General features: G+C 39.3%; 2 protein-coding genes across 2 annotated transcripts in view; one reads left to right on the forward strand and one right to left on the reverse strand.

The window, feature by feature from the left end:
• rbm38 (RNA binding motif protein 38) overlaps window positions 1-9,472 on the forward strand; it is a 28,957-nt gene extending 19,485 nt beyond the window's left edge. Inside the window, exon 4 of the mRNA XM_012865928.3 lies at window positions 7,942-9,472. Within this exon, the coding sequence (XP_012721382.2) occupies window positions 7,942-8,296 (355 nt within the window). The 3' untranslated portion in view covers window positions 8,297-9,472. The remainder of the gene's footprint in view (window positions 1-7,941) is intronic.
• Window positions 9,473-12,448: 2,976 nt separating this feature from the next.
• Window positions 12,449-14,813, reverse strand: mipb (major intrinsic protein of lens fiber b). Its single transcript, XM_012865945.3, has 4 exons — window positions 14,308-14,813; window positions 14,019-14,183; window positions 13,855-13,935; window positions 12,449-13,770 (listed from the first exon to the last, which is right to left on the reverse strand). Exons 1-4 carry the CDS (start codon window positions 14,665-14,667, stop codon window positions 13,585-13,587), a joined length of 792 nt encoding a protein of 263 aa, XP_012721399.2. The 5' UTR covers window positions 14,668-14,813; the 3' UTR covers window positions 12,449-13,584.
• Window positions 14,814-15,469: the final 656 nt, after the last annotated feature.

Below are 15,469 nucleotides of genomic sequence, written 5' to 3' on the forward strand. Positions count from 1 at the left end.
AGTGTAGCATTCTGTGTTAATGCCAAAGCAGAGTTTACATTCACAAGTGGAGCATCACTGCTCCGCTTGCTTTATATATATATATATATATATATATATATATATATATATATATATATATATATATATATATATATATATATATATATATATGCAAAACGCTTGATTAGATTTTATTCTGGGACTATTTCATGTTCAATGGAGACAAAAATGGGAAGGTCGATGAAAAAAAAAAGAAGAAGAGAAAAAGATGAGACAACATATTAAAAAGGAGAAAAGGTTAAAAAATAGAGGACGAATAGGAGAGAGCAAGACAACGTTCTTGACCATGATCCTTAGGCGGAGCTCTTAATTTCAGATGCTTGCAGTCACTGAATATGTTGAATCTAATTGCAAACCTTTATTTTATTTCATATCTGTTTTTAATTTTAAACCCTTTATGTGTTGAAAATAGTGTAGTGTAACTTAAGGGTATTTCTCTAAATATCTGATTATCGTGGAAATCACTGTATGTGTGATAGAGATGAACCGATCAGGCTTTAACTAACCAGTACCAATTTTTCTTTTTTCTTTTTTTTTTTTTTTTTGGTCAGATCTGTGGATTCTAATTTGAGGAAATGTCATATTTTATACTAAAAACTATAACCCATACAGTTAAATCCAAAATTACTCATGTCTATTGCAGATATAGTTTAATTTGACCAACATGTTTCTTCTGACTGGAGGTAATAATATTTTCGTTTTGTAGGAAGATTGGGGTAATGGTAAAGAGGCCTTCCAAATTTAAAGACTAAGATTGGTCAAATATACCAGTCCAAACAAAGCAAAACACTTTGTTTGACTGCTATAATGCCAATAGGAGCTTTTCCATAGTTCATCAGGAATTGTGTAAATAATCAACATGGCATTTAAAAAAATGAAAAGCCAATAAAAATATTTTTTTACACTACACAGTTAATTTCTGTTGGGACGAGGAAGTGAAATTATAATCCTAAGAAACTACAATATGTGTATCAAATTGTAATGTATAGAATTTGTCACACTGAGCTGCTGGACAGGTGAAATGTGAAAGAACCCTGGTCACAGCCACAGTCGTGGTAAAATGAAAGTGCACCCTCTATTATTCTGTATATAGGGACTTAATATGAAGGCTCTGGTTTTAAATTATTTAAATCTAAGCTCAAGTGAATGAAAAAACACCACAGATTCCACTATGGCAAATTTTTAAAAAGAGAAATTAAGCCAAAGTGGCAAATCTGTGCAAGTACATCTCAATTGCTCATAGGACCACCTTTAGCAGCAATTACTTGAAACATGTAATGTCTTTACACCTTTAAAAGTCTCTCACATCATTGTGGAGCAATTTTGTTTATAGTTTTATTTTTTACTGTCAAAATGGATACTCCTTTTATACTGTTTTGTTGTCTTCTGTAAGATCCCTGCCTCGCTTTTTATCAGAAACAAGGATCTTAATTGAACAAAAATAGTTTTAAATCTAATTCTGCTATGAGTATGAATAATTTTGAGCTTAACTCTAAAAATAAGAGGTGAAAAGAAGCTAAAAACATAAATAATTCACATTAAAATCTTAATTTGCCTAAAGGAACCACAACATTATGCAGGCTGACTGATTAACCTATGGTTGGCTGTAACATCATTAATCTTTTAGTAAAATCTGAGAGGTTTTTTTTTTTATTCAGAGCTTCTATTTATCCAGTAGTAAGCTTTTAACTGAAATATTCTTAAAATGAGGAAGTTTCTTACCTTGTGATGTGGCCAGAAACTTTTCAACTAGCTTGGATAGACTAAATCTCTCCAATCAGGACAGTTTGAAGTACTTAAGACACCAGATTTCTTCAAGTGCCATTGTGTTGTTATTTAATGGGAGTTCATGACACCACTTTCACATAAAAAAAAACTTAAAATAAAAGAAGACAAATTAAAAAAGTAGAAAAAAAAACAGACAAGAGAATATTAATCTTTATAGTGAGGTAACAGCAAGAAAAATAAAGGTGGATAAACATCAAACAGGGTTCTTATGGATACTTGAAAACTTTTTTTTTTATTCTATTTTCAGTGTTTTTAAAACTGCTTGAGAGCCTGAAAGTGGATGTGAGTTTTCTATTCTGTCGTCACCGCTACACACTCTGAGTACGGTAGTGTTTCTCAGTCCCGGCCCTCCTGACTCAAATTACAGTCTGATTAACGAGATTCTGCAGAACTTCTTGTCACGCTGGAGAGACAATTCAATAATTGACATCAGGTGTCCTGAAGCCGGACAGCTAAAACATGTAGAACGGACAGAAAAGGACAGGACAGAAAACCACTGATGAGATTTACGCTTTTATGTGCCTCTCTGCAACTGCCAGTTTAACGTTACACAGAAATGCTCTTTAGTCATTCTGAACGGTGCAGCAAGACGCACCAAGCTGAATAAGCGGATGCTTTTATACTCTGTCTACAGTCTCTGCTTTTCCTCCAACTGGCTAGTTGAACTTGTCGTAGAAATAAAGTTAAAGACAGAAATAGTGGTTGAAATAGCTTATAATGTTCAAACTTGCGACGCAAATAAACACCATATTTACTCGTTTGCACACACTGTTTAAAAAGGAAACACAGTGTAACATCAAATGAGACCACAAAGTTTCCTGTTTTAAAGTAGCTAGGAATTTGCTAAAAGTCAGAAAAATAATGAGAAAGATTTTTTACTTTCTTTAAATTCAGATTAGTATGCCTTTGTAAGCTCCTGGTTGGTTTATTTTTAACAACTGAGTTAAGTGGACATGCACCTGTACATGTATTTTGAAGGCAACGCCTTAAAAACATCACGGGAAATCAGAAGAAATCAAGCAGGATATCAAGAAGATAATTTAGGAGCCAAACAAGGTCCTGGTTCATTCTCGGGTACATCTTCCAGTAGCCTGAAGGAGCAATGTTCATCTGCTTAAACAATTATTCTGCAGTATGAACAGCCGTCACATAATTACACGATTGATTTAAAGAACTAATTTAGAAAATTGTTTCAAAATTCAAAAAGACCCTTAAACTTGTAGGATTTTATGTATATGTATGCATTTCATTGTTTATGAGCTTAATAATAAGGATCTGATTTTAAAAATCTTTTAAATCTAACGTCATATAAACGAAAACTACAACATGGCATTTTTTTAAAAAGAAAGCTGAAGCCAAAGTGGAACCACTGTATGACTTTTTATCGGTCTCTCACATCGTTGTGGAGGAATTTTGCCTCACTTGTTATACAACATTGCTTCATTGCTTGCGTGACCCAATTTGGGCACAGCTTTAGCTGTCACAAAGAGGATCTCATATTTGACTCTAAACTACTTTGGTATACATGTCGTCTCACATCTGCAACATTCAAAGGCCCAGAGGCTACAAAACAAGCCCCGATCATCACCCCTCTACCACTGTGCTTGACATCAGGTGTTTGTTTTTTTTTTTGTTTTTTTTGGAGAGAAGAAGCTTTATCCTGGAGCTCTTCCAAGCAGCTTCTTTCTTTTTCAGTTTTTTTTTTTCCAATTGCACTGCCATCCATTTATCATACTAATTAAGCCTGTAGAGCCTGAGACGAAGCTCTTTGGGTTTTGCAATTACTCTGATTATTGCACATCGTCTAACGCTTTGCTTGGACATCCACTCCTGGGAAGATTGGCAATCGTCTTAACTGTTTTCCACCTGTAAATAATTTTTATGTTAGTCAGTGAGGGAGTCTTTTCTGGTCTTCGAAAACATCTGTATCCAGAAAACTATCAAAGCTCGTGCTTTTAAAGGGGTGGTCACGCTGACTTGACGCTCAGTTGATTGAGTGGATTAGGGTTATATATATATATATATATATATATATATATATATATATATATATATATATATATATATATATATATATATATATATATATATATATATTAACTTATATATGTATATGTTTCTATTACCTTGTGTGGAATGTTGTAAATATATATATAAAAATATGTGTATATCTGGAGCATGTAACAAAAGTACTTTATTAAAATATGTCTGATTCTGATTCTGATTCTGATTCTGAAATCACCCAGAGATTTTATACATATTGATTAGTTAATCTGGCTTAAGTTTTGAATTAGAATGTTTCATTAAAAAAAAAAAACCTTTGTGGCTGTATTCTTACCATTTACTCGTATTTTGAGTGACACATGGCAGTCTAAGAGGTTGACAGAGGGGTTATTTTTGGTTGACTCAGTTAGTGGGTTTCCTCAGAGTGAGGACAGGCACACGTGTGTCTGTGTGTTGTGAGTGAGAACAGGCCGAGACGCGCTGTTTGTTGTGAAAGCACACTTAATCGCTTCTCCCGCTTGTTTATGGGTAAGCACCTTCAGGCCGGCCCCTCGCTGCTCCTTTCACCTGCTCGTATTCAGTGACAGACCCATAGCCACGTTGAGGGGAATGACTGGAGGCGCGATCAGGGAAATGCAACGGCCGAAAACGTCCTCGTTCTGCCGTTAGCACTTTAACACCGCGGTGTAACCTCATTCCTCTGACATGATCGCTGTTGCTTTCGCCAGATGCAACCGAGGCAGTTTAGGTTAAGTGGGCAGCCTCCGGCAAGGGCATGAGTGAATACAGGAGGACAGAGGAGAGCTTTTTCTCTCATTGTTGAGTCTTGATGTTCCCATAAAGCGCATCTGCAGTGGCGCTTTGTCTTTCTGAGTGCCCACGGTTTGGAAACTGCGTTTTGATACAAGAGTACATCCACCTCAGAAGTGCAGGAAATTATGAAAGCGAGGCATTTCATATATAAATATTTAATTTAGTTTAAAGTAGGGTTTGTTTTACATTTTTTCAGACGGCGTGCTAATTAAATTGAAACTCAGGGGAGAATGTCTATTTTAAACCAAATTATGAGAGCCCCCATTAAGAGAGGAGGAAAACGGCTTTTAACGAGTTCATTATTTTTGATATAATGAAAATGAGCTTTTACCGAAAAAGCTAAAATGTTTTCTACGTGCAAGTCCTAGTGTGTGCCAACATTTCCAAATTGATATAGTCCAATTAGATTCAAATGGTACTCAAATAAATGTCATACATTTCACTACAGCTCAACCATAAAGAGTCAGATTCAGTTACTTACAGTCCAATTCAATAGGATACAAAACATAGATTAAGTTTTACATTTAATGCTTGTTGGTCAAAAGTAATATTTATGGTGATTGCATTGAATAATTAACAGTGCAGCAGTTCTGCAACCTGAACTGGAGAGATGGGAAAAAATCTTCCAGCAGAACCAGGGTCCATATGAATAACAATCTGCTGTGATGCATAGGTACTGGGGCACTTTCAATGAAAAAGATAAACAGAGAGTAGATTTTGTTTTATGGACCCAATAATGCTCTGTTCAGGACAGGTAAATGGTAAATGGCTTGTACTTGTATAGCTCTTTTAATTAGTCTTGACGACCTCCAAAGCGCTTCACACTACAGTTTTAGTCATTTACCCATTCACACACACATTCACACCCTGACGGTGGTGAGCTATGTTAGTAGTAGCTACAGCTGCCCTGGGGCAGACTGACAGAGGCGAGGTGAACACAGAAGTACAAAGAAAGGAGTACTTTCTATTGGACACAAAAATAAACAAAGAACAGAAACTTCACGGCAACAATATCAATGGCTCCACCCGGGAAAGAGACACAGAGTTCTCGTCTCCATCATTGGTTCTGTCCTGGAACGTGACACAGCTGATCAAGGAAGCACAATACCAGGAGTATTTCTATGGGGAAGACAAAAAAAAAAAAGACCAAAAAGTAAATGGCAGCAATAGCTCCATTAATGGCTCCATCCAGGAAGGGGACACAACTAGACAGAAGTTGCAGGGCTAGACACACTTTCTATAAGGGAAGGAAAACAAAGAGCAAACACAAAGTAAATGGCTGCAACATCTCAGTCAACGAGTCTGTCCAAGAAACACACACATCTAACCAAAGAAGCGCTGGGAAAGAAATACAGAGGGGCCCATAGCTGACAGTAAAGTTCACTTTGTTAGAAACAATTAACAAAATACAGAAACAGTGGACCAGAATTAGACCAGACGTACTTTCTATGGCAAAGAAAATAGAAAAACAGAGACTGTGCCTAAAGTTAAAGCTACAGTTGGTTCTGAAACTCTTTTTGCTATACTGGGTGGATTGGTCCTTCCATCCTGATGGTAGTCAAGACATTATCTATTCAGAAAAAGAAGATAGATCTCTTTGAGAGCTGCAGGCCTGTAAAAACTCTGACCAATCCTGTCATTCGGTCCGAATGAAAAGAACCAATCAGATGCCTTCATGTCTCGCCCCCATCTGTTTCTCGAGTTCCGGGGGTATTGCCTTATCTATTGGTCGTCCCACATAACAATCATTCTGACGCGCATACATAACGCCAGTGTGTGGTGCTCGTTCCTTGTTAATTTCCGCTTGCTGGCTGCGCACGAGCACTTCTAGTGTTTATGTATCAGGTTAGCTTAGTGGTTAGCTTCAGTGTTAGCCATTCACTGTAGCTCCGCTGCTCTAACCGTATACTTAGTTTGAACCTGGCTGAGAGTGGCAAGTAAGCAAACTGCGTTCATGTTTATGAGAAGGCTTCAGTAGAAAGAAATAAGACCAGAGTGGACTTTGGAGTTGTTGGGTTTTTTTTTCACAATCTACCTGAGGAACGGAAACGCAGGTAAGACGGTAAGGCATGCACAGTTATTCAAAAAGAGACTTACGTTTCTTACTTCCATTTCTGGAAAAATCGGCAACTTTACCTTTAATGGTGGCAATATCTTCGTTAATGGCTTTGTCCAGAAATAAGACACGGTTAAACACAGAAGCACTGGGCTAAGAGTACTTTCTAGAAGAAAGACAAATCAAAAGAACAAACTTAACAGCAGGACAAATCCCATGATGGCTCTGTCCATGAATGAGACAAAAAAAAAAACAAGCACTGAGCCAGCAGGCCTTTCTGTGCAAAAGAGACCAGGAAAAGCAGAGAGTACAGTGAAAGAAACAAATCATTTCACAAGAACAAATGGAAACTTTTAACCTTTCAGTTCAGTTTATCTAAAAAATGCCATTGCACAACAGAAAAAAAAACATCTCAGGGAGAAAAAAATACAGATCCAGTTATATCCTAAAGTTCAGTGTAATCTCTGTCATATATTATGTATATAACTTATGGTTTTTGTGTAAGTTGTCTTTAACTTTAAGCACTTTAAATAAATCTTTCATAAATGTAGTGAAGATAGGAACTGAGTTTATAGTATTATTGTAATTTTTAAGGCATGAGAACTGTGCCTGGAGCTGTGTCCATTAGTTCTATTCTTCCACTGCGATTGTTTTTATCTGATAACTTCATCAAGCGATTAATCATGACATATAAATGTTGACTGGTGTCTTATTCGGGAGACTGAACTTGCACATTTTGGATATGCCTGCCTGATAAACTATGTAACTATTAGGGTTAATGCAAGAGTTGCCTCCTTAAAGAGCTGCGACATTCATTTAATGATTTGGTTACTTATTCGAGAGCACAAAAAATAGCAGAAAATCTGACCATTTTAGCATAGGTATAACAGGCTGTGTTTAACGGTTGGTCTTAAAAGAGGTTATAGGCTTCTTTTCCTTGTTTGTTGTCAACTTTTTAGTGACTTTTGTGTATTTTTTATTTGTGCTTTGTCACATTGGATTTTGTTAAATTACAACTAAACGGTCCTGATTGGCACCCGCCCCTCTGCATAGACGATGGATGGATGGATGCTCTAACAAACATCATGCAGCATAAACTTAAAACAGTGAAATTCACTGCCGTCCAGATGTTTTCTGGAAGAACCGGTGAACTGGTGTCAGTAAATAATCTGAAGCAGATGGTCACAGCCCTTCTTGTTTATTCTCCAGCTCTAACCTTTACTCCTCCGTCCCTGCAGGTTCACCCAGCAGTACGTCTACCCGCAGGCGTTCCTCCAACCCAGCCTCCTGCTGCAGTCTCAGCTGAGCCCCACGGCGACGGCTCTCGCCTCCCCTTACCTGGAGTACAGCTCTGCCTACAGCCCGTACGCCGCCGTGTCAGGACTGGAGCAGTACCCCTACGTCCCCTCCCCGTCGCCCTCTACAGGCTACCTCAGCTACAGCTTCTCCCCCGGTACACCGACGCCCGCTCTAACCGCTCCTCCGACCCCTCCGGCCGCCATCCATCCTCCTCTAGCCGCGCTCACCGCCGTGTCGGCCACACCGCCAGCCTTCCTCCATTATCCCCTCCACCAGCCTGACCGAATGCAGTGAGCAGACCTGAGCGGCGCTGAAACTGCAGACTAGACCAATCCAAACCGGGCGACTGCTGATTGGAGACGTTATCAGGGCAAGACTGGACCTGGGGATGTGGGTGGGAGTGCGGAGTTATAAAAAGGGCTTTTTGAGAGATCTCTCACTCCTGTTTTTTTTTGTTTTTTTTATATATATATATATATCCTAGGTGTAACAGAAAATGATAACGATCACCCTGCATTGTCGTCAGCGCTCACTGTGAATGTTTTCCGAAACTGGAGTCAGTCGTGATCAGTCACCTTTAAGATGCTTCTTGTTGGCAGTCAGACTGCAGGAGGGAACGCGAAGTAAAGACGAGGAGGAAAAACGTCTTTCTGCCGTGTTGCAGCAGCTGCATTTTCTCCAAAGGTACTGCACTGAATGCTGGACCTCAGCCAACCTGAGAGCCAGGCTCTCTCTGAAACACGGGGCCAGTTACCTCTGCTTCAAGGTTACCTTTACGTCCGTGGCCCTGAGGATTTCTCTCTGTGCCCGACTTATCATTTTTATTACTCTCCTTCCGAAAATGAACAAATATGTTTATCGTAACCCCTTTTTGTTCCCGTTATCTACTGCTAGGAAGTTATAACACGAGGATCCTCACAGAATATGCAATTACGATGACTAAGGATGAGTAAGATTGAGGTAGGCAACACTGGCGTTTAGATTTTGTTGTTGTTTTTTTTTTTTTCTATTCCTAGAGCATTACTCAGAGCACAACTCTGTCAGGATTAAAACACAATGTTCCTGAGATTACATTTCTTAGCTGCTTTTTACCTCTCTTTTTTTAACCAATGACATTTGGAGCAAATGTGTCTTTAGGACAATTGTTTTTCTTTCATTTTCATTTACTCTGTTGTCAATGCATCCAGGTTTAGAGCCCTCCACACCTATTAGCAGCCCTGGGTAATTTGTGTAAGAAGTCTTAAAGTATATTTATCTTTTATGTCAGTATAATTATCTCACATTGAAAGTTTAAGCAACGCCTCCTGGGACCTCTGAGCTTAACTGTGATGCAACATGTTTATCTTTACATGTTCATTTTTAAGTGGATCTGTGTCACAGGGGTTTAATAACGATCTACTGCTTCTGTCCCTGGGTTTTAAATATGACACACACACAAAAGTAACAACTTACCTTAGCCACTCAAACAGAGACAGAGCTTAAAAGATGTGTGTTTATGTTAAGTCAGTAAAAGTGTGGCTACAAGAACCAAAATGTGCCAAAGCGCTTCAAAACCCAGTGTTAAGCATGGTGGAAGATCTATGACAGTAAGGGTGTGTTTCTTTTCTAAAAGTCCTTGGAACTTTGCTAAAGAACATAACATCTTGAACTCTTTTTTTTTTTTAAAAACAGAGTGTTTTAATGAATAAGTGGTAGACTCCTCCAGAAAACTGAAAAATGGAACGACATGACCAAAACAGGTTACCCACTGCAAAAAAGGAACTAAAAGTGAGTAAAATTTTCTTGAAATTAGTGTATTTCTCCTTGATTTGGGCAGGTAAATAAGATTATTTGCCAATGGAATGAGTATTTTGATGCCTAAAATCAGCTAATTATATAAACTGCACTTGAAATAAGATGGTGGAGATCAATTGTTCCTATTTTAAGTGCAAAAATCTTATTCCATTGGCAAATAGTCTTATAGAAGAAAGCTCAGCGCTTTCCGTTTGGCTAGAGAATAAATTTCTTGCCATTATCATCAGGGTTGTTAATAAGTCTGTAAGCAATTTAGTAAATAACAACCTGAGATTTTTATTTCCCCCGGATAAATGGATGAAAGGTTTCAGAAATGTTCAGACTGAGGTTCTGATGATGCAATAAAGATTCATTAAAATATTTTTTTTTTTTCACAAAACTTTGCCTGGAGTGCCAATATATGTGGAGGGCGCTGTAAATGTGTTTGAATGTTTTGTAGCCTGTATGTGTGAACGGGACTGCAGCATACTGCAGAATCCTTATCCGGCCACTTGTAACATTGTCCAGTTTTCTGTTGCTGCAGTATATAGACAGGTGCATTAGCAATGACAATGGAGTCCTCTGGTGTTGCAGCATTGGCACCGATGTTAGTGGTCTAAACCAAGCCATATGTCAGATTTTAAACAAATATGCAAAATAAAAATGAATGTTTTAAGTGGGCGGCTCTCACTTTCTTCTTAGTTCTCAGGTGTTATTTATAACAAAGGAATTGCAGGATTCCAGAGTTGTAATTTTCTTAAGTTTCGTAGCCAATGGAGTGAATATTGGTGAGTAGGGTAATAAAATAAGGTTGAATAAAACTGGTGAACATAATAATTGCATTTCTCTGCTTTCCATATGCCATGAGCCTCTTGTCTACAAACCAGGTTGATAATAGCTTGAACATGTCATGGAAAATTGGAAAGCTGGGGTTTTGCATAAGTTTAAGGATTCATGTCACAACTGAGTGGCCGTTACTAGGCCACTACTCTATGTGACACTTTTTATAAGGTCAGTATTACTTTTGTTAAAATTATCTGACTTCTGGTCTGTTGAGTTCTAGTTTCTGTTATTTTAAATAAACAGTCAGTGTTTACTTTTTGTTTTGTTTTATTATAATTTTTTCTTAGTTTTTTTATATATAGCCTTACTCTTTTTGGTTAGTTTTTCTCTTGTTGCTGCACATGGTTTCAATCTAAAACCAACCGTGTAATGTAACTCTAAATTAGCTTTAGCTCTGAATTTTAGCATGAATTCGAGAGCATGTATATTCTCTTGCTCTATCGTGCCAGATCCTACAACAAGGTAGGGCAGATGTAACTTAGGGATTTATTTTATTATTTTGTTTTATTTCACACAGTTGCTTTTTTTATCCCATTTTTCCTCATTTTGGGCTAAAATTAATCTTAAAATCAGTTTTTAGAGAACTTTGTAGTCTCTGATGTGACTTTTGGTGAGGCATCCTCCCTTTTGTATGGTTATAAAAAAATTTTACTGTCATTTGCCCTGATATCAACAAATTCCATTAACATAGTAAAACTTTTCTTCCATTTTCCAGTTTGGCCTGTTAGATTTGTCTGACAATTTATTTGCCAAAACTGCTGAGAAAACAACATTTTAAAGAAATCAATGTGTGACGGTATTATCAAATTTAACCTGCTGTTAGATTTGATTGCCACTTACTTTCAGCTGCGGATTTCTGCTTATCTTGGAACTTGGAGTATGTGGCATCAAAAGAAGACCATGACGCACAATCAGTCAAAGCTGCGTTGTCAGAGCTCTGAAGGTGAGGTTAGTCTTTGCTTTATTTTATCAGCTGTGCTGCACAAGAAGTGTCGAAAGCTATCCACTGTTCAATAAAGTCAAATAAACCCTCCCCTGTTGCTTAACACTGATTTAATATTTTCCAGCCCAGTGTGTCGTAAAGGGCACATGCCACTGTTCCGTTTGCGCTCTTCCTTGCCAGAGAATACTGAGCGCTTTTCCTTTTTGTTTAAAGCTTTTGTGGGCTGTTTGCGCCCTCTTCTGGTCGTCTGTATTTATTGCAACTGACACTGTCCCACCCATCCAGGACGACAGCTTTACATTTTTGATTTGCACGCAATTTTATGCGGCAAACTGACGCAAACTGGCGAATACCTGGCATTAAATTGGAAAAAGGTACATGCTCTGTTTGGCATGCATTTATAGTCACCTCCCCTGAGTTAATAATACCTTGTAGAGCCACATTTAGCTGTAATTGCAGACAGTATTTTGGGGTCTGGTTCTTTTTTTTTTTTTTTTTTTTACACATTGAGAAAGAATGATTTCTATCTCCCCTAGTATTTTTATTGTAGAAGAACAAGTTTACCTTGTTGTCCTTTTGGTTATATTTACTTTTATTTAGAGGCATTGGGGCTGAGAGGCTGAATACAAAGGCACACAAAACCTTTCAGATTTTTATTTGTAAAAATAATAATAATAATACCAATAAATCAGGTATCATTTTCCTTCCACTTCACAATTAGGCATAGTTTTGTGTTGGTCTGTCACATAAAATCCAGATAAAATGCATTGCAAGTTGTTATTGTATTTTATATGTTAAAAAAAACGTTTTAAATTTTTAGAACTGTATCAATTAAAACTGCAATTTAAAAAAAAAGAAGACAAAAATGAGCCAACATTTGTATAATGTTTTGATTTTTATGCTTTTTTTATTGAAACACTTTGGGCTCCCAGTACGAACCAGATGACTAAAGGAGACCAAATGTCTGGGATCCAACAATTGTTGTGGATTATGCTGGTTCAAGAACAAAAAAGCAAAATGGTTTATGTAAAAATTAATACTACAGCAAATAACTGTCAGACAGCAAACAGGGTGGTGGTTGGGGGGGGGGGGGTGTTCATGGCATGACAAACTGAAAAGAGGTGATGGTACGAAACAGGAGAGTGGTTATGAAAATAAAAATAAGAAGTACAGGATCAGCAAACTTGATCACACAAGTAAGCCCGTTTACACGCGCTCACCTGCAAACACGCTCACACACACGATTAGACGCACCCACACTCTCACTCTCGCTCACTCTTTCTCTCTCTCTCTCTCTCTACAACAAACACACACACACACACTCACTCACAAACCTACAGATAAAATGTGGTGATTGAAATGATTAAAACCCTGTTTAAATCAAATGGTAGTTCACATCCACATCTTGTGTCTGAAGGGGTGGAAACTTAAAAAAACAAAAAAAAAATAAGAAAATAAAATGAAATTAAATAAGCTCAGATGAATAATGAAAAGCAAACCCATCTAACCCAACCTAGAAATGACAGCGTTCCCCTCTCTGTCACGTCCAAACCCCATTCCTGCTTCACTCCCATCTCTATCGTTCCCTCTCACCCTTCCCCCCTGCTTCACCCTTCAACCCGCCCCCCATCTCCCACTTTCTAACACCCTCCTCCCCGCAACGCCCTGTTTGGTCGCAGGCTTTCCACACGCTATTGCATCTTAGACCGTGATGGGGGAGACGAGACAGCGAATAGTTCAGGCTTCGGTCACAATGTCCTGTTAGAAGTACAGAAAGAGGGCCGTGGGGGTTGGGTTGTGTGGGGGGAAGGGGGTATGGGGGTTGAGGAGTCTCGTTGTGTGCTGAGGTTGAAGGTGCCGGATCTACAGTTTAGAATATCTGTGAACATTTTTTTAGTCTTGTACAGTGGAGCATGTGAAGGTATAGGGTCGAGGGGGAACGGTTGAGGTGGGGGTCAGCGTAGCTCAGGGATTTGTCCCTGGTCCCTCACCCTCCGTCAGGAAAAAGGGGGACTGGGTCGGCTTATAGGGATTGCGTTTTGAGCTCGATGGGTTCCCCTCGGGTGTCCTGCTGGGTCTCGCTCTCCGGGGGTCGACTTCCCTTCAGTGTGGCCAGACGCTCTGAGAGACCTCTCATACGCGGGAACAGCATGAAATCGTACAAGATGGCACCCATGGCACCCCCGATCATAGGCCCAACCCAGTACACCTGCAGGTGATAACATTGGAGTTTCTAACAGAAATGCTGTGCAGTAATTTCTCTTGGTGACAAAGATGAAGGCTGAGATCTTACCCAGTGGTTGATAAAGTTTCTGAAGAGCACTGCAGGGGCAAAGGACCTGGCAGGGTTCATTCCAGCACCAGTGTAGTACATCTAAAACACAAACAAGTATTTCTTAATGTACATCTGTGTGCACAATTTCACAATTCTTATATAATTTTTCCCCCAATTCTCACCCCCACAAGATGCCCAATGGTGACGGAGAAGCCAATGGAGAGCGCTGCTGATCCCAGGCGGCCGTTTCTCCTCTCGTCTGTCACAGCAAAGATGCAGATGACAAGCTGCATGGTGAGGAATACCTCCATTGTGACGGCCATCCCCAGGCTCATGCCAGGCTGCAGCTGGAAGGACAAAAAAATGAAAGGTGCATCAAATGTTTGTAGCCTACAATAGTGCCGATAACGCTTGGGATACAACCATAAACCTCACAAAGGTTATCCTCCAACACGAAACCTCTATATTTACCATGTTCATTGCCATGTTGCCTCTCATGTTGCCGGGGGTGACCCCGTACAGGACTGCAGCCCCCGCCACAGCCCCCAGGCACTGTGCGAAGATGTAAAAAAAGGCACGGAAAAGGGACATCTGTGAGCCGACAAGGTAGGCGAAGGTAACCGCGGGGTTGATGTGGCCGCCGCTGATGTGGCCAATGGACTGGATGAAGGTGGCAGCCGCAAGACCGAAGCATAGGGCCACGTGAAGAACATGATAAGGCCCAGTGGTCCAACGCAGGGCAGCACCCATGCCGAAAAATACAAAGAACATGGTCCCGAAGAACTCTGCAAAGACCGCCCGCCAAAAATTCATAGACCGGAACTCCCACATGGTGAGTGCTTGAAGTTCTTTGCCAGATGAAGAAAAGGGATGCTCTTGATTCAAGAAAAGGTAGGAGTGTACCTTTTCAGTCCTTCATAAAAAAAAGCGTAAATAACAAAAAAATAAGTCTTCTTTTTAGTGTCAAATGACCAAAAAAAAGCTCTGGACTCTGCCAATCTTTACCAAACTGTGAACTAGGCTGGTAAAGTCAACGCATCTGCTTGCCACCTCTCGCCACCTGTCGCAAAGACATAGGTGTGAGATACTGTGGGTGCAGGTCTAAGATGTTTTGACTCTTCAAAAGACGGTGGGCATCGATGCTAAGTGGGGGAGTCTAAAGCACAGACGGGGATAGACGGATTGTCCAATGGACCTTTTAGCCTCTGTGACGGAGGGAAGGGGGCCAGGCAGGCGCTTTATAAAACCCCCTCCTGGGGCCCCAGGTGACGCAATAATCCCCCTGTTGGGCTGAGGGTGGGGTACTGTGGTGCTGGACAACCTAAACGAAACCAACCAAACCCCTTTGTTGCCTCTCTCTCTCCACCAAAACCACTAAAGAGCCAAAAGAGAGGGAGTGTATATAAGAAAAACATGAATCCAGAAAAAAGGAAAGGAAAACCGATAACATCAAGAAAGTTTTTTTTACTATATATATATATATATATATATATATATATATATATATATATATATATATATATATATATATATATATATATATGTATGTATGTATGTAAAGATACATATTTTTAGAGGCAACCTTCACTGGGAGGAGCAGCTGCATCTCAGAGGAGACGTTTTTCTTTAGGGA

This window comes from Fundulus heteroclitus, chromosome 1 (assembly GCF_011125445.2).
Source record: "Fundulus heteroclitus isolate FHET01 chromosome 1, MU-UCD_Fhet_4.1, whole genome shotgun sequence".
Lineage (NCBI taxonomy): Eukaryota > Metazoa > Chordata > Actinopteri > Cyprinodontiformes > Fundulidae > Fundulus > Fundulus heteroclitus.

Coding starts and splice junctions, on each gene's coding strand:
- mipb (XM_012865945.3), bottom strand. CDS start 14,667: ATGTGGGAGTTCCGGTCTATGAATTTTTGGCGGGCGGTCTTTGCAGAG. Junction 14,184..14,307: donor GCAACATGGCAATGAACATG/GTAAATATAGAG, acceptor TTGTCCTTCCAG/CTGCAGCCTGGCATGAGCCT. Junction 13,936..14,018: donor CCATTGGGCATCTTGTGGGG/GTGAGAATTGGG, acceptor TTTGTGTTTTAG/ATGTACTACACTGGTGCTGG.